At 42.6% G+C, this 26,743-nt stretch overlaps 1 protein-coding gene across 13 annotated transcripts in view; it reads left to right on the top strand.

The window, feature by feature from the left end:
• Nucleotides 1-26,743, top strand: part of CACNA1A (calcium voltage-gated channel subunit alpha1 A) — a 1,220,168-nt gene that overhangs the window by 522,123 nt on the left and 671,302 nt on the right. For all 13 annotated transcript variants that reach the window (XM_085600715.1, XM_085600714.1, XM_085600719.1 and 10 more), the window contains 3 exons: nucleotides 3,408-3,520; nucleotides 9,879-9,991; nucleotides 12,928-13,059. In XM_085600715.1, the coding sequence (XP_085456841.1) occupies nucleotides 3,408-3,520; nucleotides 9,879-9,991; nucleotides 12,928-13,059 (358 nt within the window). The remainder of the gene's footprint in view (nucleotides 1-3,407; nucleotides 3,521-9,878; nucleotides 9,992-12,927; nucleotides 13,060-26,743) is intronic.

The raw sequence follows: 26,743 nt of genomic DNA, 5'->3' as shown, positions 1-26,743 counted from the left end.
AACATGGTACCTGTAACTGGCTCATGCTCTATTACCATCAGCCTCAACTTTTGACTTTCCCTCAGTCTAGGCTGACCAGATGACAGTGAGGGGCACTTTGTGCTTTTAGGCTCTATATTTACTCAAAATGTTAAAAGTGAATATCTCTGGTTCTGCTGGTTGGATTTTTTGTTGTTCTGTTATCACTTTATTTATTAAAATTTACTCTATTGTTCTGAATTGGTTTGGGGTTTTTCTTGTGTTATGTTTTCACTTTATTACAGGTTGTATGCTGCATAAATACTTTTTACACATTGCCTTTAAGTTAAGCCTGACTGCTTTGTGCTAAGCTACCAGAGGGTTAAGCATAGGTTAATTTACAGGATATTGATTGTTGTCTAAATGGGGCTTCCACCCCCCTCAACCAATAAGCTTATTTCTTATAGTGCTGGTATTGCATGTCAGCCAATGGAAATTACTGACCCATACTACCTTCCCTGAGTAGGCCTTCGACTGCTCTGCTTCGCTACCCTGAGAAAGTCAAGTGCTACAGTGGGGTATTAGGTCACAGTAAGGAGACAATTGTGAAATTATTACTTGCACATGACTAACATCCTGCACAAATAATAATCCAACGTCTTGCAGTGATCTTACTCATTTAAGTCAGGGTGGCTTTTGGAGAAGTAGAGTTCAGAGCCTTTCCACACCTTTGGCTGCCTAGCAGCTCAAACAATGAGGAGAATAGGTGATTAAAGTATCATCTTAAATGTGTGCATACTGTCCTTGCTGATTGAACATTTCTGCTGAGTAAAACAGCAGGGAATAATTAAAGTATGTGCATCTGTGAATGATGAATGTTACCAGTGGCAAAGATCTGTAGTTGCAAGTAAATCACTTTTTCTTCCTTATCTTTCAAAGAGCTCTGTGACACCCAAACCTGACTTCTACAAAACCAGAGAGCTATGACCCAACAAAGGTTTTGACAATTCAGAGAAACCCAACCAGGGGTTCATCTAATTCAGAGTGTTCTTAAAATGTGTTGAGATGACTTCCACACAAGTGGTAAATTATGTAGAAGTTTATTCAAAAGCTTCCAACACATACAGATGCAGGTCAGTCAGGAGGAATAGGGCGGAGCGTTCTGTCTGTGCAGTCATCAGCTGTCGCCTGTAAACATTCCAGAACGTACAGCTGATGACAGGGGGGAGGAGGGTACGGAGGAGGAGGGGGGACAAAGTAGTGAACAACATAACAAAGTCCAACCCAGAATGTTTTCTCATTCCGAGAACTCTGCAAGTTATAACCTGGGGATCACTTGATTTGAATATGCTTTAAGAACCAGCTTGGTTTTCTCTCCATTCAATCAGCTCTGTGAAACTAGTCCCAGATTTTCTCAAGTTCAAAAAGCACTGGAATGCTCACTGTGCAATCTCTCACAGCTGAAAAAGCACCACAGTAATCAGCTTTAACGCTTTTCCCAGTGTTGATAGTGCTGAACCAACCAAAATCCTCGCCCAGTTCAGTAAACACAGTATTGCTCATTTTACAGACTCTTCTAATGAACCACCATTCTTAAGCTTAAACTAAACATTCACCCACTTATGGGTCACTGTAAATGCTACACAATAATATCCAATCAACTAGAGCAGCCAACTTTGAAACTGGGAAACCAGGTTCGAGTCTGGCGAGAGGCTCAAACATCCTGTGACTCTGGACAAATCACTTAAACTCCGGTGCCTAAAAATTAATGTGTCCGCCTGTAATGCTGCTGGTGCCCATGTAAAGCGCTCTGGATCGTTCAGGTCGAGTTTGCGCTATATAAAACTAGAGGGAAAAAAAGCTGTCTACGATTTCACAGAGCACTCACCGGTAAGTCCCAAGGTAAATTTGTACCAGCTGAGAAAGCACTGTTTGACATATTGTGGGTTGCCTTCCAATGCAGAGAACACTACAAGGCCTGTTTTAGAGTGTCTCCTAGTTAGATGGCCTAGAAGAAACATTATTAAGTTTCACCCAGCTTGCAATGCACTACAAATCCCCTTGTAAAGTTTTCCTACTAAAAAATGTGCTTTATTCTCTATTATTGTGTTCCACATATACAGAGAGCACTTTGAGATTCACTTTAGAGTTTTGTACAACACTACACATCCATTAAAGAGTTTCCCCAGAGTAAAAGGCACCACCAAGCCCAATACAGGGTTCACCAACTTTAAAGAGCCATGTAGAACTCCCATTGTACAACTCCTTCCCCAAGTTTGTAGACCACTTCAAGGCAAATCATGAAGTATTTCTCAGAACAGAGAGTATTGTAAGACCAAACATGGGCTAATGTTTTGTACCCCCTTTTTGTATGTGGCCTTTTGCCCCAGGTTTGTGTCTGTCCAACCCTTAGTATATTTAAAACTAAATATGGTAGGGTCATCTTTGAATCTGATCAGAGAGGCTGATTACGATGGTGGACGGGCATAAGTCCGTCCGCAATCGCACCGAGATTGGGACCACCCGCCTATATTGCAGTGGTCCCGCACCTCAAATTACAATTCGGCTGCCACCACGGCGGCCGCAAAAGGCAGTTTCAACATTGCAGTGGGTGCTGCTAGCTGCAGCACCAGCCGCAATGTTGAAAATGCAGGTTTTGCTTTTCCCTGAACTACGTGGCAGGCACCACGAGGTGCCTGCCACATGGTGCAAGGAAATGTGGGGCACCATAGGTGCCCCCCAAGTGCAAAACGAAAGTGTCCCTGCACAGGGGGGCCTGCAACAGTCCCCAAAGTCAAACCCCACCAGCCTTTCCATGGCGGGGGAACCGCCATGGAAAGGCTGGCGGAGATGCAGCATCCTAATGTGGCGGACGGTGCCAGCTAGGCACCACCACCATTCTAGGGATGCGGAGCGGGTCTGACGGGCAATCAAAACTATTGCCTTTGTTGGACCCGTGGCAGACGGGCTTTCCGCCGGCCAGCACACCGCCCGCCATCCTTTTCTGGTGGGTGGGGAATGGCCTTACGATGGCAGTTAACCCGCCACCGGCAGCCTGCCTGTGGCGGGTTCACAGCCATCATAATCAGCCCCAGAGTTCGGCGGTGAGAATAATGGATTTGTATGCATATCCATGTTAGTGAGGATGTTGCTATGGGTTGGTGCACTCCCTCTTTGCTGGTGTATATATTCAGAGCGGATATTCCCCCCTCTTAGTCTCGCTCATCTCTCGTCAGGGTAAAGCATGAAGGGGCTCAGGTTTTCTGCATGGAGTGGCATGGGATTGTGTTTTGCTATGCAGAATTATTTTGAGATGCAATCCAATGTGAGTATGTAAAGAGGATCACTGCATATTACCTAAACTATTTAAGACGTATGTCCTAGTAAGACACTGCCATAATTTCTCTTGCTTTAACTGCCATGTGTTTTTCTCACTCTCTCTCTTACAGACTTTGCAGAATTCATTTTTTTGGGACTCTTTATGTCCGAAATGTTTATAAAAATATATGGGCTGGGATCGAGGCCTTACTTTCACTCTTCATTCAACTGCTTCGACTGTGCAGTAAGTGCCTACTCTCATTGAGAAGCTGACTGTATATGTTTGCTTGAGTTGAAGATATTATGTGTGTGAAGTATGTTCTTGTGTGGGGTTAGCTAGTTGGTCTGTGCAGTAATGTAGGTCTCACCTTCTCCCCACTCGTGGTTGGCAGCCTCCTGATGCTGGTCCTGCCAGTAGGAAGATCTTTTTTTTACCAGTGCCGTATTCTTCCTAATGTTCTGCATCGCAGGAGCCTCACTGATAGTCAATAGTAATTAGAATATTCACGACTATGCGCGGGGACCCCGGAACACTTCCTTCATATATTAAGTCCATCTGTAGTTGGAGGTAGACACCTCTTTGTTGAACAGTCTGGTGGCACCTCTTCCATTATAAAAACAGTACAGTTTTTCTAGCATTTTTTCAGAGAGGGAGAACCCCCATTTAAAAAAGGTCAAGACCACATTTCAGCAGCTAGCTGAAGATATGTATATGAGTGTCTCAAATAACATTTTACCTCCCTCTTTTTCACAAAAATGGAGGTAAAAGGTGCCTGTCAAGCCATAGAGTCAAGATACCCATTAAGTTCCCTGTTCCTTTAAGAATCCATCGGTGTTCCTGTCCCATCATGCACTGTACTGGCAGTTTGCCTCACAGTACCAGTTCTTCTTTCTGGCTCATGCGTAGAAGATCTCACAACACTTCAAGAGTTAACTACGCAGTTTTTCTTGAAAGTTTACTTCAGTACTGAAGTTTCATATTGTTCATTCAACGTTTTCAACATCTATTTACATTTTCCTACAATGTATGTCTACATGTAAGGGATTTTTTCTCAGAAAATGCCATCTGTTTTCTTGAAATTCACTTCACGTGGAAAGAAAAAAGGCTGCTTCACACCCTTATGCTACCTGTGATGTGCCGTCAGCCAGACATTCAGGGAAAGATTGCGAATGTTATAAAAAAACAACAGCAAGTGACTCAAAAAACCTCAGAGTGCAGGAAGAGAGGAAGACGCAGGGAATACAAAACAAAGGAGCTCACTCTTCTGAAACTAATCCCCTTCATGAAAAAGACTCCCACAGAGGAAGATTTAAAGAGAGGAGGGAAAGGAACATCAATAACATCGCTAAAACACTCCTGTCACTCTGGAGCACATGCCAATATCAAGACCATCGGCACCAACATGCTCGCTATTGAGGAGTTTGACGGCACAGTCAAAGTTGATGCCTGAGGTGCAGACGTGGGATTTCACGAACACCACTACTCCTACACCAAAAATCTTGACCTTCAATGTCTATTCAGTCGTCGTCATGACATTCGACATTGAAACAACATAGATTGCTGTCAAGGAAATTATGTCTGGAATAACAACATTGAGATCTGTTCAAGGAGACCGGCATGAAGAAGATCGAATTTGAGAATTGCTTCATCGTTAGTTTTTTCCACTTCATCACATGATGCTCTTCCATCGGAACTTCCTTACCCTTTACTGGTTGTAGGAATGATTATTCCAGCTAAAGATCTGATTTGAACCTCTGTAGCTTCTTCCAAGACCTCCTATGTCGCCAGTTCCAATAGTGTCTCTGTGCTCTATACACCCATTTGACCCTTTGATGGTCCATAGATGCACATCTATGTCTCCTGGACCTTTCAGACCACAAACAATGTTGCCAATTTCTCAAGAGCTACTACAGGCTAATCCTGAGAGATAAACAAGAATAAAATAGGCATATTTTACTCCTTCAACATCGAGTGGTCATTCTTTTTCTTCTTACACACTGATATCACCTGTGGAATCACCTGTAAGAATGTCCTCAGTTGATAAGGACAAATACTTATCAGCAGCGATGGTAAACTCAGCAACAGCTAGACTTTTGTGGAAATGCAAATCTTCTGAGCAAGACCTAGTCCACCTTAGGTAACAGCCCGAATCTGACTCAGTCATAGTGTTTGCAGTGAGAAAAAGACATGCACTGTACCTGAGACATCCATTCCACCAGAGATGGAGAGTAAGTGGTTAAACGCTGTGGGCAGGAAAGTCTGTGAATCAGCTTTGCTAGGAAGATAAGGCAGAGCCTTACAGTAGCCTCTTTTGATCTTGGTAAGGAAATGAAACAAGTCTTTTTAGAAATTGTCCAAGAGGGGCAGACTGCCTCCAACCAGTCAGTCAGCACTGCAGTACACTCAGCTTATTTAGTAGTGACAGAGTTCTGCCTCCAGGCTCACTCTAACATCTTTACAGCCAGAGGCTCAATTAAAAATCATAAATTTGCGTTTTACCGGAGCATTTCTGTTTACTCCTACAGATGAGGAAATGGAGCATATGAAAAAAAAATAGTCAGAGATCTTAAAAGTTGTTGACTTAGAAGAAAAAAAAGTTATTGATCTCAATACAAAAAGAGTGATTCGAGATATCAGCTGAGACAGAGTTCTGTTCCATCTATGTTCCTTTCACTCCCAAACTCAATCCCAGCAACACCAATAGCAGTCTCAAGACCAGCTCAAAAATGGTAGAGGAAGACGCCAGTAACACCTCTACTTGTACATAAAGTCGCTCTCCCAGTCAAAACAGTGACTGGTTCCCTTCTTCTTATCTGTTACCTACTCTGATAGAGCGGAAAACAACAACTATGAATTGATGGATCGATCCTATAAATAGTCCAGTCCGGCAGTGCTCTCCAGTTCAAAGGTCATTCTCTATCAATCCCTTCAAAACCAGTACTGAAATACCAACTTTCGCTTTTCGATGTGGAAGTACAATCTCTCTTGCAAACGAGTTCAATAATTAATTTCTCAAAAAGGAAAAGAAACGTTATAATAGAGAAATAGAATTTTAAAAAACCTTACAAATTCCCTGAAAAAAACAAAGGTTACGTGGACGTTATAGTTAAGCACAGATTTCACTTGTACAAAACCAATGAAATTCAGCGTCTAGTTACATGAGCTAACTATAACTTACACTCCCGCAATGCCCTGTTTCTGACCTCGCCTATTACATCACTCATGATTTTGTTCAGTGAATATATATATATATTATCTACTGGCGGTCGCCAGTAGATAGTTATAGTTAGGACCTATTTTCCATAGGAAATCCGCAACATTCTATTCCCAATAAGTCTGGCGCCGGTTGACGAATCTTCGCGAAATTTTCCAAACTTTTGGCCAGCTCCGCTCCGCTCCTACCCTGAAAGTTTTGTGGTGATTCGTCAAGCGAGGGCCGAGAAAAAAGGGGGGTCCCAAAACGCGTTTTCCCCATGCAATTTCCCATAGGATCTGTTGTTGCAGCTACAGCCCGAACTGCTGAACGGAATTACATCAAATTTGGCAAAGAGGTAGTCCTCAGTTCAGACTCGTGCCTTTTGTATAAATGGTGTGAATCCGTTCAGTAGTTCCTGAGAAAATTAGAGTTAAAAGTACATATATATCTATGGCCGGGGAGGATCCGTGGACCCTACCCGCACCGTAAGCGCACCCTCCCCGAACCGAGCGCGCACCCTCCTGATTGCGCGCTGAATGCTAATTGGCTGTCGAGTGTCTGTCTACATTCGAAACCAGGAACTGTTGGCGGTCATTTTCTGCCTCGGTAGAAGCGAAGCTGAAGAAGCAAGGGGAATAAGTGTGTAAAACATATAAAGGGGGCAGAGTGGAAATACTCTGACCCTCTAGAGGTGCTTAGGGGGTCCCAGAAGGACCCCCAGGGGCCCCCTTTAAAAAAAAACAAAAAACGGCGAAATGCGCGCAGGGTGCGCGCATCTTATCGCGTTGGGTGCACGGATTCTCTCGTGTTGGTTGCGCGGATCCAAGGGAAAAAAATTGAAATTGTTGGGAGATAAAGATCAAGCTTAAGTGTTTTGTACCCAGCGCGCATCCGCGAAATTGAATTAAAAAGAAATATAGGATTCGTTGTAAAAATATATTACTTTTAAGACTAGTTTACAGTTTGTCTTCAATTAATATTCACATGAAATACATATATATATATGTTTTTTAAAATGTTAAATATTTTGCGGGATCCGCGCACCTACCGCGTCATAGACGCACATGACGCATCGCGGAAGCGCGTAAACGTTGTGTTACGTACATCGGACGTGTCGCGTATAGGCTGGGAGTCGCGTACCAGTCGCATCGCGATCGTGCACTTAACACATACCCAACTCGTACCATGCGCGGATGCTAACGCGTCGGGATCGAGAACGGTGCGCATAGGGTGCGCGGATCCAAAAACATGGAAAAAATATATATAAAATAAAGTTTTGAACATATAGTTAAAAAAATATTTTGAAAAATATAAAAAATATGTTTGAAAAACCCATTCAATTCAAATAATATTTTTTAATTTTTAAAAGAATTAATTGAAAAAATAAGTTTAAAAAATGGTGATAAAGTATTTTTTAAAACACATAATTAATGAAATTGACACACTGAATTTGAAAAATATAGAAATTCAATCAAAATCATTAAACATGATATCTTTAGAGATAAGTTATAGATAGGAATTAGAATTGAAAAAACCTTTGAAATTCACTGAAAAAACCATAGGTTTCATGCACGTTATAGTTAGGAATTGGCATTTAAAAAACCTTTGAAATTCACTGAAAAAACCAAAGGTTTCAGGGGCGTTATAGTTAGGAATTGACATTTAAAAAACCTTAGAAATTCACTGAAAAAACCATAGGTTTCAGGGGCGTTATAGTTAGCTGGACATTTCCCTCGAACAAAACCCAAGAAATTCCCCTGTTATAGTTAGTTCAGCTAACTATAACTCGCGCCCCCGCAATGCACTGCTGATGACGTCACATATTACATCACTCATGACATGGTCAGTGACATCACTGATGACATCACTGATGACATCTCAAATGACATCACTGATGACATCATCCAGTGAGTATATGTTTCTGTACAGTTTTAATATGTTTAATATATATAGGGAAAGGTCTGTTGAAGAATGAGTGGGTGTACAAGTGTGTGAATGGATGATTTTCTAGGTGTGTAACTGACTCTATAAGTGAGTCATCAAATGTATCTTACTGCAGACTAGTGACTAAACTGTGTGAATGTCTGTATGTGTCTGTGTGTAGGTGTATAAGTGGCTGCATGGTTTTGTGAATAGCTATATGAGTGTCTATATGGGTTATTGATTGGTTGTATGAGTATCTGTATGGGTGCCTGAGTGTTTGTGTGGGTAGGGTGTGTGTAACTCTATGCATAGATGTGTGAGTGGGTGATTCTATGGGTGCATGGTTTTAAGAGTGCATCTGTGATGGACTGTATGGTTGGGTGAGTGTATGTATGGGTGTGTTAGTGATTGAATGTATAGCTCAGTGGTACATGTGTGACTAACTACATATGTTAAAGGCAGTATATATGTGTGTAAGAGTATATAAGTGGGTATATGTGAGAGTGTGTGATTGTGAGAGTGGCTGTATGGATGAGTGTGTGCTTGTATCAATGATTGTATAAGAGCGTAAGAATGTGGTACTATTTTTATGAGTAAGTGAACTTGAGTGTGTTTAACTGTATAGGTGAGTAAATTGGACTTTGTTTAATTACTTGCACCACTGACTAGGTGTGTCAGTACCTCAATGGATGATTGGCGGTGTGTGAGTTTCTATATAGGTGTATAAATGCATATGATAGTCTTGTACGGAGTGACTGTAAGTATGAGTGACTGTACAGGTGAGTGAGTGGAAGTGTATGTAGACCTAAGAGTTAATGAGTGGGTATGTAATTATTGGTATTGGAGTATCAATGGTTTTCAAAATGGCCGTCTGAAATTTTGAGTCGGTGTATCAAAGGTTATATTAGGGTGTGAGAAGATGCACTAATTTATCACATGGATGATGTCATCAGTGATGTCATTTGAGATGTCATCAGTGATGTCACTGACCATGTCATGAGTGATGTAATATGTGACATCATCAGCAGTGCATTGCGGGGGCGCGAGTTATAGTTAGCTGAACTAACTATAACAGGGGAATTTCTAGGGTTTTGTACGAGGGAAATGTCCAGCTAACTATAACGCTCCTGAAACCTATGGTTTTTTTGTGAATATATATATGTGTGTGTGTCTGTATATATATATATATATATATAGAGAGAGAGAGAGAGAGAGAGAGAGAGAGAGTGACAAACAAACGGATGGATGGATGGATGGATGGATGGATGGATGGATAGATAGATAGATAGATAGATAGATAGATAGATAGATAGATAGATAGATAGATAGATAGATAGATAGATAGATAGATAGATAGATAGATAGATAGATAGATAGATAGATAGATAGATAGATAGATAGATAGATAGATAGATAGATAGATAGATAGATAGATAGATAGATAGATTTGGTGATCTCACATTCTCGTTTCCCATCCTGCAGGTCATCATCGGGAGCATCTTCGAGGTGATTTGGGCTGTTGTGAAACCCGGAACATCTTTTGGAATAAGTGTGTTACGAGCTCTCAGGTTATTGCGAATCTTCAAAGTTACAAAGTAAGTTACCTTGAATGCAAAGCATGTGTACCAGTGCGAGCAATTACGCCCTGCCCTCTGCTTGCTTTCTTATTCTTTACATCTCTCAAACATCCACCTCTTTCTTTCTTGTATGTTTGCTTTCTGTTTTTTTCCAAGCTCTCTAACTTTTCTACAGTCCCTTTCTCTTATCCCCTTCCTTTGGCAAATCAGTTTCTGATCTTGTCGCTCTTTCCTTCCCTCTGTTTGGTATTTTTCTCTATTTCCCATTTCACTCTTTTCAGGCCTCACACTTGCTCTTTCCTTGTCTTCCCTACCTGTCTGACTGACCATCTTTCCCCAAGTCGCCTTTCCTTAGTCCTTACGGCTCTTCTCTAAGTGCCCCCTAACTCCTTGATGCCACATATGTTCCTAAGAGGTGTGTACTGAGCCCCTTAAATATGTACTTTTATGCTCTAAAGTGCAATGGGGTTGGTGTTCTGGTGCTTTGGTGCACCCCAGATAGCTGCCGTAAAACTGTGGTACTTGAACAGCTTCCAAGATGTCCCCAGACCTGTCCCATGTCTTTGAACAGAATCCGGTATTCCTTTGATGATGTGCCAGTCTGTATCACCCACTCGACCCACAGGTCATTAATGTGATATTGTCTGGTCCCACCACTGTCCTTTGAATCTAGTGTGTCATAGTATGACAGTGCTGGTTGCATGTCTGCCTTTCATATGCAAGGGAGTCTAGTTCCGTGCTTAATTTTAGTGGTGGTTTACGGTGCTTGGCACCGGCACTTAATTGTCTGAACCTGAACTTATGACAGCTGCCGCATTGTGGCGCTGTCTGTGTGATTTAAAGATGAGCAAAAACTCAGTTATTGGTTAAATCAATATACATTAATAAAACAAATAGTACCTGCCACCCAAGCCATTCTTAAAGCTTTGGCTGCCTCTGACAGTGTGATGGTTAGAAGTTGTGTAAGTACAGTGGCAATGTGTAGTGCAAACTGCGGTGGCCTCCTGAAGATGGCCCTGGTACTTATTTTTTTTTACAAATTAAACAGTAGTCTAGTTTCTGTAAGACTGCATCTGGTTCTTTTCAGGACCCCAAAGTCCAAATCTGATCCGTTGTCAGAAGAAGCAGGAGAAACTAGTTTGATCGGAGTAAGCACAAGCGGACTGGGCTTCTCTGTTCGGGATGGATTAGATACTAAACCATGTGTGTTTTGCAACAATGGCGTAAATGGCACATATCTTGACAAGGATGCTGGCAAAAGCAAAGCTTATACTAATGCGCCAGCCTGCCCTCAAAACCAAATGCAATAAGACTCCATACTATGGGGCATATTTACAAGCCCCTATTGCAATCACAATGTCACTTTTAGTGACGTTGTGATGGCGATAGGAGCTTTGCCTTATATACAAGGCAGTGTTAAGCCACTTAACGTGGCTTCACGCTGCCTTGTCAATAAGGCCGCCTTTCATGCTACACTTAGCGTGAAAGGGGCAGGCAATGGGTGTTGTGGTGGCCGTTCCACCGCAACACCCATTGGTTTTGACGCATTCCCCTATTCACAAGAGCAGCGTAAATAGGAGGCAGCGCCAAAATTATGACCAGGGAAAACCTGGTCTTAAACAGGTGAAACTAGGAGAAATGCTTTATTTCTCCTCATTTTGCGGTTTCCATGTGTGCTTCAATGGGCAGCACACATAGAAACAGCAAAATACCAATGATTGTAAATGTGCAGGAAGGTCCCCTTTCCTGCTAATAAACATCATTAAAAAAAATGCTATTTTGCAACTTCTATGTGTGCTGCCTTAAGCAGTACACATAGAAGTTACAAAACGGCATTTAAAGATTGTTTATGTGTAGGAAGGGGCACCTTCCTGCACATGCCCCTTCCTACACATAAACAATCTTCCCCTCAACACAGGCACCCTTGCACTATGGTGCACGGGTGCCTGCATTGGCGCTAGGCAGCTTAATTTAGCGCAGGGGGGAAACGCAAGGCAGCACCATATTCTAGTAAATATGATGCAACCCTGCGTTTCTAAAGTGACAAAGCTTGTTGTTAGGTTTCTTGGCTTTAGAACAAGCTTTGCCACTTTCGAGTAAATATGCCCCTATAAGGGTCTGAAGTTGTGCAGTTCCCCAGTGCGAAAATCATGACTTTTTTTTTTGCGTCAAAATGTTATAATTTGGGAACAAATTGTGACTTTAAAAACACATTTCAAGAACAAAATCATATACGACTTGTTTTTGAGAAAAACATCTTCAAAAATCCATTGGCAGTGAAAGAATCCTCCTATGAAATTAAATGTGTAGATGGATTTTTTTTTCTAACAGAACACTTTTTGCAAAAATTGTGGCAAAGGACAACATTTTGCAAAGTGTAAACACGTTAAAGAAAAATGCAGGCAGCATTTAAATTTCGCTCATCCTTTCCACCAGATTAGGCCTATTCCTCTGCAAATATGTTGCGTTTTTCTGGTTCTGGGGACTGAATTAGAATTAGATGGCAAGCTCGTCTCACTCCTGCATATTGAAGGACAATCTCACCGGCTGTGAGGAGGAGGAGGAGCCTTGAAAAGGACGGGGCCTCGTGCAGAGAAGTACATATGAGGCAGTTTTGAACCCCCCCCCCCCACCCCCCCCCCCGCCCCCAAGCTCCCTCCCTCTTCCCAAAAAAGCTTGCTGAGGCTGGTGTCGCCGTCCTGGTATGTTTTCACACCCCTTAATGGACGTCTACAGTTCAAAGACTCGGAAAACGAGCTGGAGAACCACTGTTTACAGTGGGTTTCAGCTCGTTTTCTCTACCACCGTGTGATATTGGCTCAACACCGGGAGACCGTGTTATGGAAAATGATATCATGTGTCACCCGCTGGCGTCGTGTGAGCTGGCAGATGTGTTGATACTTACGTTGCTCTCTCTCTCCAGGTCACTGATAGCTGTGTGTTCCCTCCTGCAGGTACTGGGCTTCGCTGCGCAATCTCGTGGTCTCCCTTCTGAGCTCCATGAAGTCCATCATCAGCCTACTGTTTCTTCTTTTCCTTTTCATCGTCGTCTTTGCCCTCCTTGGAATGCAACTTTTTGGGGGACAGTGAGTACATTCTTTTGTCTGTTGCTGTACTGGGGGATTAGTTAAATTGTAGCTCATGGGGAAACGTTCAGAGAGGAGTTGTAGCAATGTTTCTTTGCCTGGAGCTCAGACTCGCCCATAACATTTTAATGAAATTGATGGTGTCTGTTCCAGGTGATAAAGAAAAATAAAGGATGGAAGCCACCAGGTCAAACGCTGATAAAATGCTTCCATTTATATGAATTGGTGTGTTGTAGATTCACTAGCCTCCTGACACCTAATTTACACTTGGACTTATTCTACCCACAGCTCGCCCTACCCAGAAGGCGAGCCAAAAGAAGCAGTCATTTCCATTCCCTTTATTGGTCGGGACCAAACTGGTCCTTAAAAATATACAGTCCCCCATCTCTGTGCATGGCATTTGTCCAGGCACCGGAATCTTCCTTTGACATGGCTGAACGTGGCTGAGATCATGCCTCCTACCTGTATCAAGAGACATTGTCTCGTGAAGTCAGCAGTCTCCTGCATTTCCCAACATACCTTTGGCATGGGCCGCAGTCTTATCACCTGTGATCTCCCTTTGGGGCTGCCACTCAGAAAAGACAGGAAATTACTGGATGGAAAATTCATAAACAAGATACACAAGCCTTATGTCAGCTGCTGGGTCGGAACCGATGACTCAAAACATTTCCTGGAAACTGTTTCCTGCAACACCCGATGAAAAGATGCGAAAGGCGCATTTAAAAATAAAATAAAAACGCCAGTCAGAAATGAAGAGTCAAGACAAAAAATCCTAATTCAATAAACGATAGACAGTGATACGATAGAGACCACTCAAAAAATTACATCGCCCGAAGAAGCCATTTCTGGCACCCTACTGATAGGCTGGCACACGAGGGAGTGCATTTTCACCCAGCTCCTCCGGGTCAAAATGTAAAGTGACAGCATTTCTTTTAGAAGCCCCTTTTCCATTCCTGGCATTAACAACTAGCAAGAGAGTATATTTTTTACTTTAACTTTCATTGAAAAATGTTTTTAAAGATGGTCTGTTCATATAAAAGCTGCATCACTGTCCGGAAATACAAGTTAAGATTGTACACATGTTATGGCTTTTACTATAGCGTTATAGCCTGCCCTAGCGGCCTATACCAGCCATTAAAAGGCCCACTTTACTGCTACGGAGGGCTATAAGTTTATTAAAACATTCCACCCCTAGCGGGCCGAATGTTGTAAATAGTAAAACAAAGGCCTCACAGAGCTTGAGGGGTTTGAAATACCCTTGGGCTCCATAAGGCCTTTGTTCACAGCAACAGATGTGAACAAAGGCAAACATTGGATTGTTGACGATCCAGTCTTCTACCAGCCATGAGTAAACCCGGAGCTCTCGATTGTCTTCAATGGAGCTCCCACCATTCCGGTGTTCTAATATGGCCTTATAGCCCGCCATAGCAGGCTATACCGAACATTAAAGTCCCACTCCAGCATTAAAGGCCTGAGTCAAATACGAGGGCCTTTAACAATGGAGCAGGACTTTAATGCTGGGATAGCCCAGCTACGGAGGCCCATAAGGCTATTAGAACATTCCGCCACTAGAGGGCAGAATGTTCTAACAAATAAAAACAAAGGCCTCACGGAGCCTGAGGGGTTTGATATCAACTCGGGCTCCATGAGGCCTTTGTTCGCAGCAACAGCTATGAACGACAACTCTAGAATGTTGGAGCTTCGGGCTTCTACCAGCCATTAGAAGCCCGAAGCACCCCATTGTCTTCAGTGGAGCTCCCAACATGCCAATGTTCTATTATAGGCTTATAGCCCACTGTAGGGGGCTATACCGGCCATTAAAGGCTTACTCCAGCATTAAATGCATTTGAGTCAAAGACGAGGGCCTTTAACAAGGGAGCAGGACTTTAATGCCGGTATAGCCCAGCTACGGAGGCCTATAAGACTATTAGAACATTCTGCCACTAGAGGGCAGAATGTTCTAACAAATTAAACAAAGGCCTCACAAAGCCCGAGAGGATTGAAATCCACTCAGGCTCTATGAGGCCTTTGTTTGCAGCAACAGCTGTGAACGACAACATTGGAATGTTGGCGCTCCGGATTTCTACCAGCGATTAGAAGCCCAGAGCACTCCTTTGTCTTCAATGGAGCTCCCAAAATTCCAATGTTCTAATATAGCCTTGGAGCCCGACGTAGCAGGCTTTACCGGCCATTAAAGGCCAACTCCAGCATTAAAGGGCCTTTCACAAGGGAGTATGCCTTTAATGGCCAGTAGAGCCTGCTACGGAGGGCTCTGTGGCTATTAGAACATTCTGCCCCTAGAGTGCAGAATGTTCTGATTTGTAAAACAGAGGCCTCACGGAGCCCTAGGGGGTCGAAATTCCCTCAGGCTCTGTGAGGTCTTTGTTAACAGCTGTTGCTGTGAACAAACATTTGAATGTTGATGCTCTGGGGTTCTACCAGTCATTAGAAGTCCGGAGCACTCCGTTGTCTTCAATGGAGCGTTCAACATTCCAATATTCTAATATGGTGTAAGTAACATCAGAGATAACTTGCTCCTTGTCAGAATGACACCAATAATCACATTAGAAAAGCTTGCTAAGGAGTCAATAGCAAAGTATACAGATTACAGTGAATGAGGACCCTTTCACATCTTTGTTTTGGTGCAATGTGTATATATACACTTGGGTGAATGTTCAATGCAGTACGTCACTGAGGAAAGGGTCATTGTGGATCCCCATAGACCTGTGTTCCATTCACAATGTTCACAGGTGAAGTAAAGGGTTAGTCTCACACTGGGAAAAGTAGGAGTTTCTCCTCTAGTCTCCAGCAGAGTCAAAATGTGGCTGCTTCCCTAATACCTGAGAAAATACTTATGATCTGTTTCTAGGACCTGGCCGAAGTGGGGGGGCTGCTGTTTCTTGTATATCACTAACAGAGGCTATTTTTTATTCAAGATTCTTATATCTTACTCAGCTACATTGATCTATATTGTTAAGTCTGCTACAGATACAAATTGCAGATATTCCTAGAATTCTTGAAGGTGTGAAGTTGAGGTAGGGTCTTTCTAGCAGTGGCACCATTGCTACTGAAAGTACTGCCGCTCGACATCCGAGCAATTACTCTTACCATTGGTAACTAGAAACGTAATTTTTCTGTTTGCTTGTAAGTAGGTGGTATCTGTTTAGTGCAAACCTAGCCAGGCAGTGGAGTTCTGTATATAGGGACAAAGGTATGCAGTCAACACGTGATTAGAGAAGTAGTTGGTTTGTGGGCCCTTACTGTTTCATGGCGTAATGTTATTTAAAAGGGTGAATCTACAGCGCTTTCCTGAACTGAAGAAAGACTGAAGTGGACTTGGTGGGTACAGGGTTGTTGTTTAAAATCCTGATTGCAAAGATGCCTAGTCATTTTGTTATGTCGTGTTTGTGCTGGTTTGGCATCAAGTGACGAGTGGCTGCTGTAGACGAGATGCCTTAGAAATACTTTCTATAACATAAAATAGTTATGGTCGTGTATTTCTATCTAGTAAATTGGAGAATCTTTTCGTGTCACTTCATACTAGTGACATTTGACAGAGTCAACTCAAACGTGCATGAGATCTATGGGTTCGCTAACAAAGAGTCCTAACTTTGGGCAGACGGATTATTTGCATACAGCAACGCAAAATAATTTAGGGCTCAATAAGAGCTCCTCTCAGTAATAAAAGCTGTCATACCTCTGGCATATAGCCCTGTCAAACATTAAGATGAGTGACAGACAGGTTCTTGAAAATATGACTTGCACATAACAGTTGAGAAAGCAAGAATGCAGTGTCTGTTCTCTGAGGACGTTAGCTTTTCATGCTGTCAGTGAACACGAGAAAAACACTGGCAATGTGTTATTTACACAGAGAGAATGTCACAACCCAGAGGAAATCCTGTCAGGGAGAATATCACAGTGAACTTTTTTAATCAAATGATGCGATGGATGTGTTGAAAGTTGCCTTGGACGTAGGGTCAAAGCATGGCGAGGAATCTAAGACAGCAAATGTAAAACACGGAAATCTACTCAGAACCCAAACCATTATGCAGCAAAATATACTTCAGAACACACTACTTTGTAAAGGTTGACAGTCCTCATGACAATGGTCTTCAAAGAAATAATTCAGGGCTAGCTTGTTGTGAGAAATTGGGTTGTTGGTTGAGAGGGGTGAAACCCTGCTCAAGCAACAGCCACAATCCTTGTCAGGGAGGAACACAAAAAGTGACTAAATGAATCTGTGCTTATCCCTCTGTTAGCTTGGCACAAAAGCAGTCAGTCTTAACTTAGAGGCAATGTGTAAAGTATTTATGCAGCGCACACACAGTAACAAAGTGAAAACACAACTTGTATTCAAGTGTATTCATAGAAGTGAATGTACCCATATAAAATGACTCAGAATTAAATCTACACCTGCACATAAGTGTGGATCTATACTTTTGTGCTATTCACCATTTCGGAATCATGATTTACTCTTGAGTGTGGACTTATATGATTCCACCCTCTCAATTCAGAAGGTGAAGACATCTGTGACTGAATTTTAGAGCGTAACCTTACTACTAATAACTTTTCACACATAGGTCGAGACCTCTGCTTCTGTGGCAGAGATCTACTTATGCAAAAGTATAGGGAAATGAATAAAGTTCATTATTCATTAACACAATTATTAAAAATATTTTAATATAAAATATACATGTAAAACAATTGTAAAGATTTATTAACATAGAACTAATAAATAAAATGTTTCAGCAGTTTAACTCATTAAATTAAATGTGTATTAAATAATTAACTAATGTATGCAATTTTAAATAATGGGGCCTATTCACAAATTGAATTCTATAGTACGTTTAGTAGTGCTACAGTAGTACTACTAGCATATTAGAAAATGCCATTCACTAACCTACAAACCGAGGTCTACACTTTTGGATCTTTTATGTGCGGAGATCTCCACTCCGACTGCAGAGGTCTTCACACATGTATGTATATGTTCTAGTAGTAAATGTGAAAGAGACAGAGGGGAGTAGCTGGGGAACGGGGAATACTTACTGCTAAAGGAAAGGGGCTTTGTGAGGAGTTAGCAGAGGTTAAGAGAGAGCTAGTGCGGGGTTTAGGGAAGGAGCTGCACCCACACACAGAAGTGTAAATCCTCTGCTGTTCACAGTTACTACAGGCAAAAATGGACCCAAAACAGTAGCAAATGTACTCCAGCTCAGAGTTGGATAATCCAGCACCACAGTGCTGGTACCCAGATGTCATGTTTATATTACAAGCCTCAGGTCATCTGGGTTGACATTTATTTTTTAAACATTATTTCTATTGAGACTTTATGTAGAATACAGGACAGTTTTGAAGGGTATGCTTATAAGTCTTCCCAACAAAATGAGAGAGTTACCCTGGTGGGACCAAAAGGGACCGGGTAGTATTATACTGAACAAAAAAATGTTTCCCTTATGTGTCAAAATACACTTCTATTTAAAATAACAGTTTACACTGAACCAAAACAAGTTTGTCTAATTAAACACGTGTCAATACACATCGTGATTTGATACAAAATTCTTTTATTCCACACTTTGTAGGTTTTGTGATCACCTTTAAATAACAATTAATTTAAAATGCATTTTATTTAAAAACCTTATTAGTACAATCTATACACAAAGTCTGTAGTCACAGATTTTCATCAATACTTCATAATTTTAAAATAAACACATGTTCATTAAACAGCTTACATTCACAAATACAGCACAAGAAATCGTTTTCATGAGATATTTTTTCTTTCCAAACAGTACTAGAATTATTGAATTATAGTACTCGTAATCGTTTTCATGACATATTTTTTTCTTTCCAAACAGCACTATAATTATTGAATTATAGTACTGTTTGGAAAGAAAAAAATATCTCATGAAAACGATTTGTTGTGCTGTATTTGTGAATGTAAGGTGTTTAATGAATATGTGTTTATTTTAAAATTACGAAGTATTTATGAAAATCTGTGACTACAGACTATGTGTATAGATTGTACTAATAAGGTTTTTAACTAAAATGCATTTTAAATTAATTGTTATTTAAAGGTGATCACAAAACCTACAATGTGTGGAATAAAAGAATTTTGTATCAAATCACGATGTGTATTGACACTTAAGGGCCATATGTAGGTAGCATACAAGTTACCACTTCTTAAATACCGAACTTTACCGATTCGGTATTTAAGAAGTGGTAACTCGTATGTAGGAAATCATTCGGTAAATATTACCGAATCGGAGAAATTCGGTAATTACCGAATCGGTATTTACCGTTTCGGTAATGAGGCATACCTTCCCATTGATTGAATCAATGGGAAGGTATGCCTCATTACCGAATCGGTAAATACCGATTCGGTAATGGGGGGAGCACATTCAAGGGTGGCAGGGTGTCACATTGACACCCTGTTGCACCCCTGATTCCTGCATGTGTGCACATGTGGCGCACATAGATGCCCTAAGGGCATGTATGTCTGCCACATGGCACTGGTAGTCCAGCAAAATATTGCTTTTTGCAATGAATTCGGTATTTAGCACCAACATATATTTGGTGCTAAATACCGAATTATTTTCCCTACACATCACTCATTTGAGTGTCACCTACATCTCATTTCAGGATTCGGTAATTTTACCGATTCGTTAAATTACCGAATCCTGAAATGTTCCCCCTACATAGCAAAAGCCAAAATACCGGTCGGTAACGGTATATTTACCGAAAATCGCCCGTTACCGACTGGTATTAGGCTACCTACATATGGCCCCTGGTGTTTAATTAGAAAAACTTGTTTTGGTTCAGCGTAAACTTTTATTTTAAAAAGAAGTGTATTTTGACACATAAGGGAAAAAAAATGTGTTCTGCTTATAACTCTTCTACATGGAACTTGCTGTTTCCCCGTCTAGCAATTCTTAAACAGGCATGGCTATCCTTAATAAAACATACCCTTCCTCCCTCTCCGTCGACATGCTGTCATCCCCTCCAAGGGAGGATCCCTACAATTTCTCCTATTAGGTAGTGCTCTGTTTCTGATATGAGTTTCAGAAAGGGTGCATCATTCTTACAGTCTTCACTCCAGCCCAAGGAAGAAGCCAAAAGAGAGCCTAGCAATCAAGAAAAAAAGTTCAATGCTTGTAGCCAGGGTGCTACAGCAGTTGCAGGTAGGCCTCTTGAGAGAAAGTCCCTCGGGGGTTTCTATGTACCATTGGATTTCTAAATGTTTCTCTCTCACATTGGCTGTGAGTCACTCAGCAAAAAGAGAAGAAGTCACAATAACTGGTGTTGCCAGAGAGTTTGATATTGCACAGGGTGGACCTTTTATAACTTGTCCGCCCCTAATGACCCGAAGGGATTCCTGTGGGGATGGCCCTACTGTGGCAGCGCAGTTGAGTCTGGGAGTTGGAGTTCATGGTTTAGCTTTGTATCCTCCTGTGCCCTGTTCTCCACCTTCTCCACCCTTCTTCTTTCGAGGGCTCCTATGCCAAACTTGTATTGTGAGCCGATACTCATCTGGTAAGGAGTATCTCACTATTCATTGGACTACTCCTTCAATTTCCTCTCGGAATGATTTAATTTTGGAGCATCTCCACCCGATGTGCATCACATCTCCCCACTGATTACAACCCCTTGTGAATTGGGATTTGCAGTAGGAAACATACAGTGGATCATGTTTGGGGTAAAATGCCGATTTTACATCAATTTGTTATGTATCTCTCTTTTACACTTATCAAGCTTTTACCTATGTCAAGCCCTAGTGCTTCCCACAATTCGGATTGTATTCCCATTTTTTCCATTTAAAGCACAACAGTGCAGAGCTTTATTATCCTGAGGTACTTTTTAAAAGTTCAGAAATAATCTCTTTGTCAGAGAAGAGCGATTTAAGCAATTTCTTATCGCTTGTGAGTCTCCCACACATTACCGTGCTCGTCATCAAGTGACGAATCTAAGGGTAATGAGGGCTTTTCAATTTCTTTAGGCTAAAATCTGATTTACATTGATAAACGATTTAATGAAGCACTTTTGGGATGTGTAAGAAAGAACGTGCGCACCCCTCACCCCCACCTGCAAATGGGTTGGCTTGGAATGCCAGGGAAAACTCCAGGTGGAAGTGAATTTGTGTGCGTAGGGTGATAAAGGGGTGTGTCCCTGTTTCATGGCTACGCTGTCCCAGATATTGAGCCCAATTCTCACTGGTAATTGTAATTGGTCACTGTACTTCACAGGACTTAGACCCATATTCCCTCTGTCTTCAACACCTCAACCATAACTTCCTGGTCCAGCCGGCCAAAACCTGTTGTTGTGGACTTTCTCAACCAGGTGAGTTAACCCCCTCATATCCTGATATTATCATGTGAATATCTGACCATAATAAATCCAGATTGGTCTGAATGGACCAGTTCTGGTATTAAACACAACCTAGATGCCAGAATCTTGGTGTAGATTTTCTGTGTAGAATCTTTGTGTGTGTATTTATGTGCATGTCTGTAAATATATGTATATGTATGAGAGATAATGCATATAAAATGGCCCAATATTGCCATTAAGGGGTTCCAGTCAGATCATCAATCACACAGCTGAAGGCGGTGTCAGTAGTAAACCAACATATGATCATATATTTATATATGCTCATAGCATGTGCGGGTGTAGATACACATGCTCTTCATACTCCTACTATCTAGTCTTGGACACATATGCTGTTTTTCTGCAAAGAAGTTGGAGTCACAAGACCTATTGCGACTTCACCCTTGGCCCACAATGAACCAAGACTCGAGCTCCAGCGCAGACTGTTTTCTTGTGCCATTGGACTTAAACATTGTAGAACACAGGTCTAAAACTGACGCACTCCACTCTGGTTCTTCTCAGTGCCAGCTACTCGCCTTTCAATCCCCACAACAACAATATCACTGTGCCATCATAGCCGATGATCACCGACCCTTACCCTGTGACACACTGCACCCTTGGGCTCCCGCTACCTGCAAACCTCAAATCTTTCTCTACAATATTTTGGAGAATGCACCAAGGGTAAGGGTATGGACCTTTCCAAGTCTGCCATAGATTCACACCATATACCCAGGAGGGACAATCACAGTGTTTGTAATTGTGCCTCTTACCATCTCACAAGGAGACCTCCTGTGGCACCTGCCAGGCAGAAGGCCCTCCAATACCAGAGAGAATGGTAGTGGGCTCACCATAAAATGCAGAGGCAAGCTTCTTCCAAGACAACTGTCTTCCTTGAGGCAAAAGACCTCCTCAGCACCAAGAAGGAAGAGGCTTGGCACTCAGCAATGTAGCAGCCCAAGGAGGCGGGAGTCTGGAGTCCATGTTCTCATAGGCTTCCAAAACACAAGATGAAGAGGTGTAGGAACAGACACCAACCCATATGTTATGTTATATTATTTTAATCTTATAAGGCGCACAGCTACCCAAGGGTTTCCCAGAGCCGCCTGATAGGAACAAAATAAAAAAGAAAATGCTCTACATATTGAGCAACCAGGTTTTTAAACACTTACGAAAATTCTCGTTAATAGTGACGTAGGGAGGGAGTTCCATAAAGAGGGACCTAGACAAGAGAAGGACCGGCCATCCATACGCTACAATCTGGTCCTAGGCACCGTAAATTTTGCCTGAGTGGCGGAACGTAAGAGACGTGGTGGGAGGTAAGGATAAACTAAAGCATTTAAGTATTGGGGTGCCTTACCAACTTTGATTTTGAACATATAGCTCAGGGCTTTGAATTTAATATGATTCTCAACCCTGAGCCAATGTAGATCCCTAGGAGAACCTGAGATGGAAACTGTTTTAGGAACCTTACAAAGGCGCCTAATCGCCACATTCTGTACCATCTGCAGTTTACGTAACACATCCTTGTTGGCTCCTAGATACAGAATGTTTCCATAGTCCAGTCCAGAAGTGACAAGAGCCTGGACCATGGTACGTTGCTTAGACAAAGGCAGCATCCAAAGGATTTTCCTGACCCATTTAATGATGGTGAAGCAGTTTGAAGACACTTTCACCGCTTGTTTCTTCATTAAAACTGGTCATCGATTATAACACCTAAATTCCGGACCTGATGATTAGGCTGGGGCAGAGCACCCATTTCAGGCGGCCAGTGTTGAGGTCCCCATAGGTCTTTGTTCTTACCCAAAATCAGCACCTTCGTCTTTTCACCATTGAGTTTGAGCAGGTTGGCTTGCATCCATCCTGGTATGTTCCTCAGCACAGACTGAGGGAAAGATGATTTTTACACCCTTTCAGCAGAAAGGGAGAAAACAATCTGGGTGTCTTCGGCATAGAAGAAAAGGGACAACCCTGCATCTTCAGCAATCGTCGCCAGTGGCCCGACATAAATGTTGAACAAAAGAGGGCTAAGGATGGACCCTTGAGGAACCCCATAAGGTAAGAAATGAGTATTGGAGCTGACTGTGGTGGAGAAGACCTGGATCGTGCGATCAGTCAGAAAATCAGCAAGTCAGTTGAGTGCAGAACCAGTTATTCCTAAGGATTGCAGCGCATGCAATAGCACAGTGTGAGAGACCGTGTCAAAAGCGGCACTTAAATCTAAGAGTATGAGTGCCACGGTGTCCCCAGAGTCGACACGGTTGCGTAACATAACTGTGACTCCAAGCAGAGTAGTTTCAGTTGAGAAGCCTGGTCTATAAGCAGACTGTGAGCCATGAAAACGTTTCTGGGATTCAACAAATGCCGTCAGTTGAAGATTAATGTGCTTTTCCAAAATTTTGGAGAAGGCTGGAAGCACGGAGAGGGCCGGAAATTAGACAGTTGCGTGGGGTCGGCATTAACTTGTTATAAAAGTGGGAGAACCATCGCATGCTTTCATGTTGATGGAACCATTGCTTCCTTTAAGGAGCGTTGAGCAACTCCATAATTAACAACAAGGAGGACTGTTCGAGTTTCTGAAGCACATTTATGGGAATAGGGTCCCTGGGAGAACCAGATATAATGCTGTCCAAAATCCGCCTGAAAGAGGTGCTATCTAGAAGCGCCCAAGTTTCCAATTTATTGGCAGGTGCAGAGGACACACAAACCTGTGGATTCGTAGTTTGCAGTATGTCATTGGTAGGCTTGGATTCATTAAGTGTGGAGTATAATTTTTCAACTTTGATAAGGAAAAACCTAGCAAGATCTTCACATTGCAATTCTGTAAGATTCGGGGATTTAAGTTAGCATGTCGCGCCAGACAGTTCTTTAACAAGCTTAAACAACGTCTTGGAGTTATTCTGTGCCTTGGAACTGGTAAAAGTCACATGCTCCGCACGTGCAACTTTACGGAGTGAATGATAATCTCTTTTTGCCTTTTTATATGCTAATTTGGCGTCTGGAGCGTAATTCTTTCTCCAGCGCCTCTCTAGTACTTTGCATTTGCTTTTCTCCACTTTTAGCCTCTCGGAAAACCAGGGAGCAGGTGGCCGGTGATTATTCTCCATCTCGACAGACCACGGTGGACAAACATAAATGGAGTTAAGGATCCAATTATGTATGGCATCGTCGTCTGCTAAAGAAATTGGGATAAAGCTGGGGACAGTCTTGGATAGGAGCTTATTCATAACTTCGATATCCAATTTTCCACAATTTCAAGATTTGGACTTAAGGCCGGGAGTAATCAAGGATAAACTAGAGAGACCTTTTTTGACCCGGAAGCCCACCAAGAAGTGATCCGACCAAAGTATTGGAAGAGCTGGGGGGCAACAAATGTTAGGCAGATTGAAAAATATCGGGTCTAATAAGTGGCCAGCTGCCTGGGTGGAGCCTGAATTACAAAGCGGGATGTTCATAGCTGCTAAATCAGAAATAAGTGCTGCGCTAATAGTGCATGTCGGGTCATCAAAGTGCTGTAATCCTTTTCAATGCCACAGAAGCCATGACCCCCAAAATGCCCTTCAAGAGAGGCAGAGCACTGCTCCAGAGGGAGTTGGGCTTTGGACCGCAGTCAAGCCGACAAACGGGATAAACTCTCTGGCTTGGCTTCTCTGACGGGTACTTTCCATACTGAAGGGACTGAGTTGACTCCTACAAAAACCCAAACCAAAGGTGCCAAACCATGTCATTCCTTGATGCTGCGTCAGCCACAGGCCTTGAAAATGCCCACTCAGAGCTGAAATCAACAACAAAAGCTGCCCTGCTACTGGCATCAAACCACCATCAAAGACCCCCTCGATGCCAAGATCAGATACTGCAGAGCAGCCAATTCTCAGAGATCCTCATTGACTAGCAGAAAAAAACCTGTTTATCCACCACAACACTGCCAAAATACTTGCCAAGCCCCGGCTCCAGGACTCATTCAGATACAGAAGGAAAGCAGCCTTGCCTTTGATGATGAACCAGACCTGAAGGACTCCAGACAACCAGTACTGAAGAGGGTTAGGGACTTAAACACCAGCACCCCACCCTTTCCACCTTTACCAGCAGCACCTCTACCACCATCTCCACTCTACCTCCACTGTTTGCTCCTACTGACCCACAGACCATGGGAGGTCTTATCCTCCAAAGGCTCCTTATTGTAAGCTCTTTATAACCCTTGAGGGAGAAGACCCATGAGAGCATTACATAGTTAACTCCCCCAGAGGATCCTAGCCTTGAACCCTACTCCACCAAGGCCATGTATCCCGATGATACCACCACACATCAAGATTGAATACACATGAGGGGTCCAGAGGGACCAAGATACCTAACCAATGACGTACTGCTCCCTGGCCAAAGATAATACACAAAAAATATGTCTGGTCTCCACATAGAAAAAAGGGTGGGAATAAGGACGTATGGTGACTGTGGGAGAGCACTTCTTTAAGGACAAGAACCCACACTCACCCGAGGGTGACGTGCTTCATCACTGTGTTCCCTCCTTACACCAGGACCGCAAGGTTGCTTGTGTGGGCTACAACTCTCCAATGGAGAGGAACATTGGTGTTTTCAATCTGACGAGCTAAGTAAAGGTTCTTAGAGATGGGTAGAGTGCAAGAAAAAAGTGGTCAATAAAACTGTCTCCTGGTGGACTGAATTTATACTTTATTCTTGTGTTCCTAGTGGAAAGGGTTACAATTTAAGAGTGGACGGGGTGTTTGGAAAAACTCTTCCCTCTAAATGGTCAACATGTTTCTGCTACTGACCAAATGAAGGGTTAAAAGGCATTCTTCAGGACCAAGGTGCAGCCTCCAAGCCTCTTTAGTTTCCCTCCCGTCCTCATTGACAACCAGTGGGAGGCAAGATACGCCATCACCTGTACCACTGGAGGTTTATACCATCCGGACGCTAGGCTTTCCAGATTGTCCAAAGGGACTACTACCTCCCCTTAGTGACCACCCCTCCACCCATGCCACCCACTTACGACAGACTGACAGAGGGCCATCTCTCCTTACTCCACCAAGAAGTGAAGGCTCTCTTGGCCAAGGTAGCCACAGAGAGAGTGGCAACATCAGAAGTTGGTTGTGGTTGTTATCCCCACTACATTGTGCCCAAGAAGGCCTTTGTCCTGTACTAGACCTGTGCCCTCATAATTTCTTCCTGAAAAAGAAGAAATTCAAAATGCTCACACTTACTCAGGTTATGACTGCTCTCGACCTGGGAGACTTGATTGTAGCGTTGGACTTGCAGAATGCATACTTCGATTCCCGTCCTGCCTGCCCACAGAATTACCTGCGGTTTACGGTGGGCCACA

The sequence above is a fragment of the Triturus cristatus genome, chromosome 4_2, assembly GCF_964204655.1.
Source record: "Triturus cristatus chromosome 4_2, aTriCri1.1, whole genome shotgun sequence".
NCBI classification, from domain to species: domain Eukaryota; kingdom Metazoa; phylum Chordata; class Amphibia; order Caudata; family Salamandridae; genus Triturus; species Triturus cristatus.
This window is presented reverse-complemented; position numbering and strand designations above follow the sequence as displayed.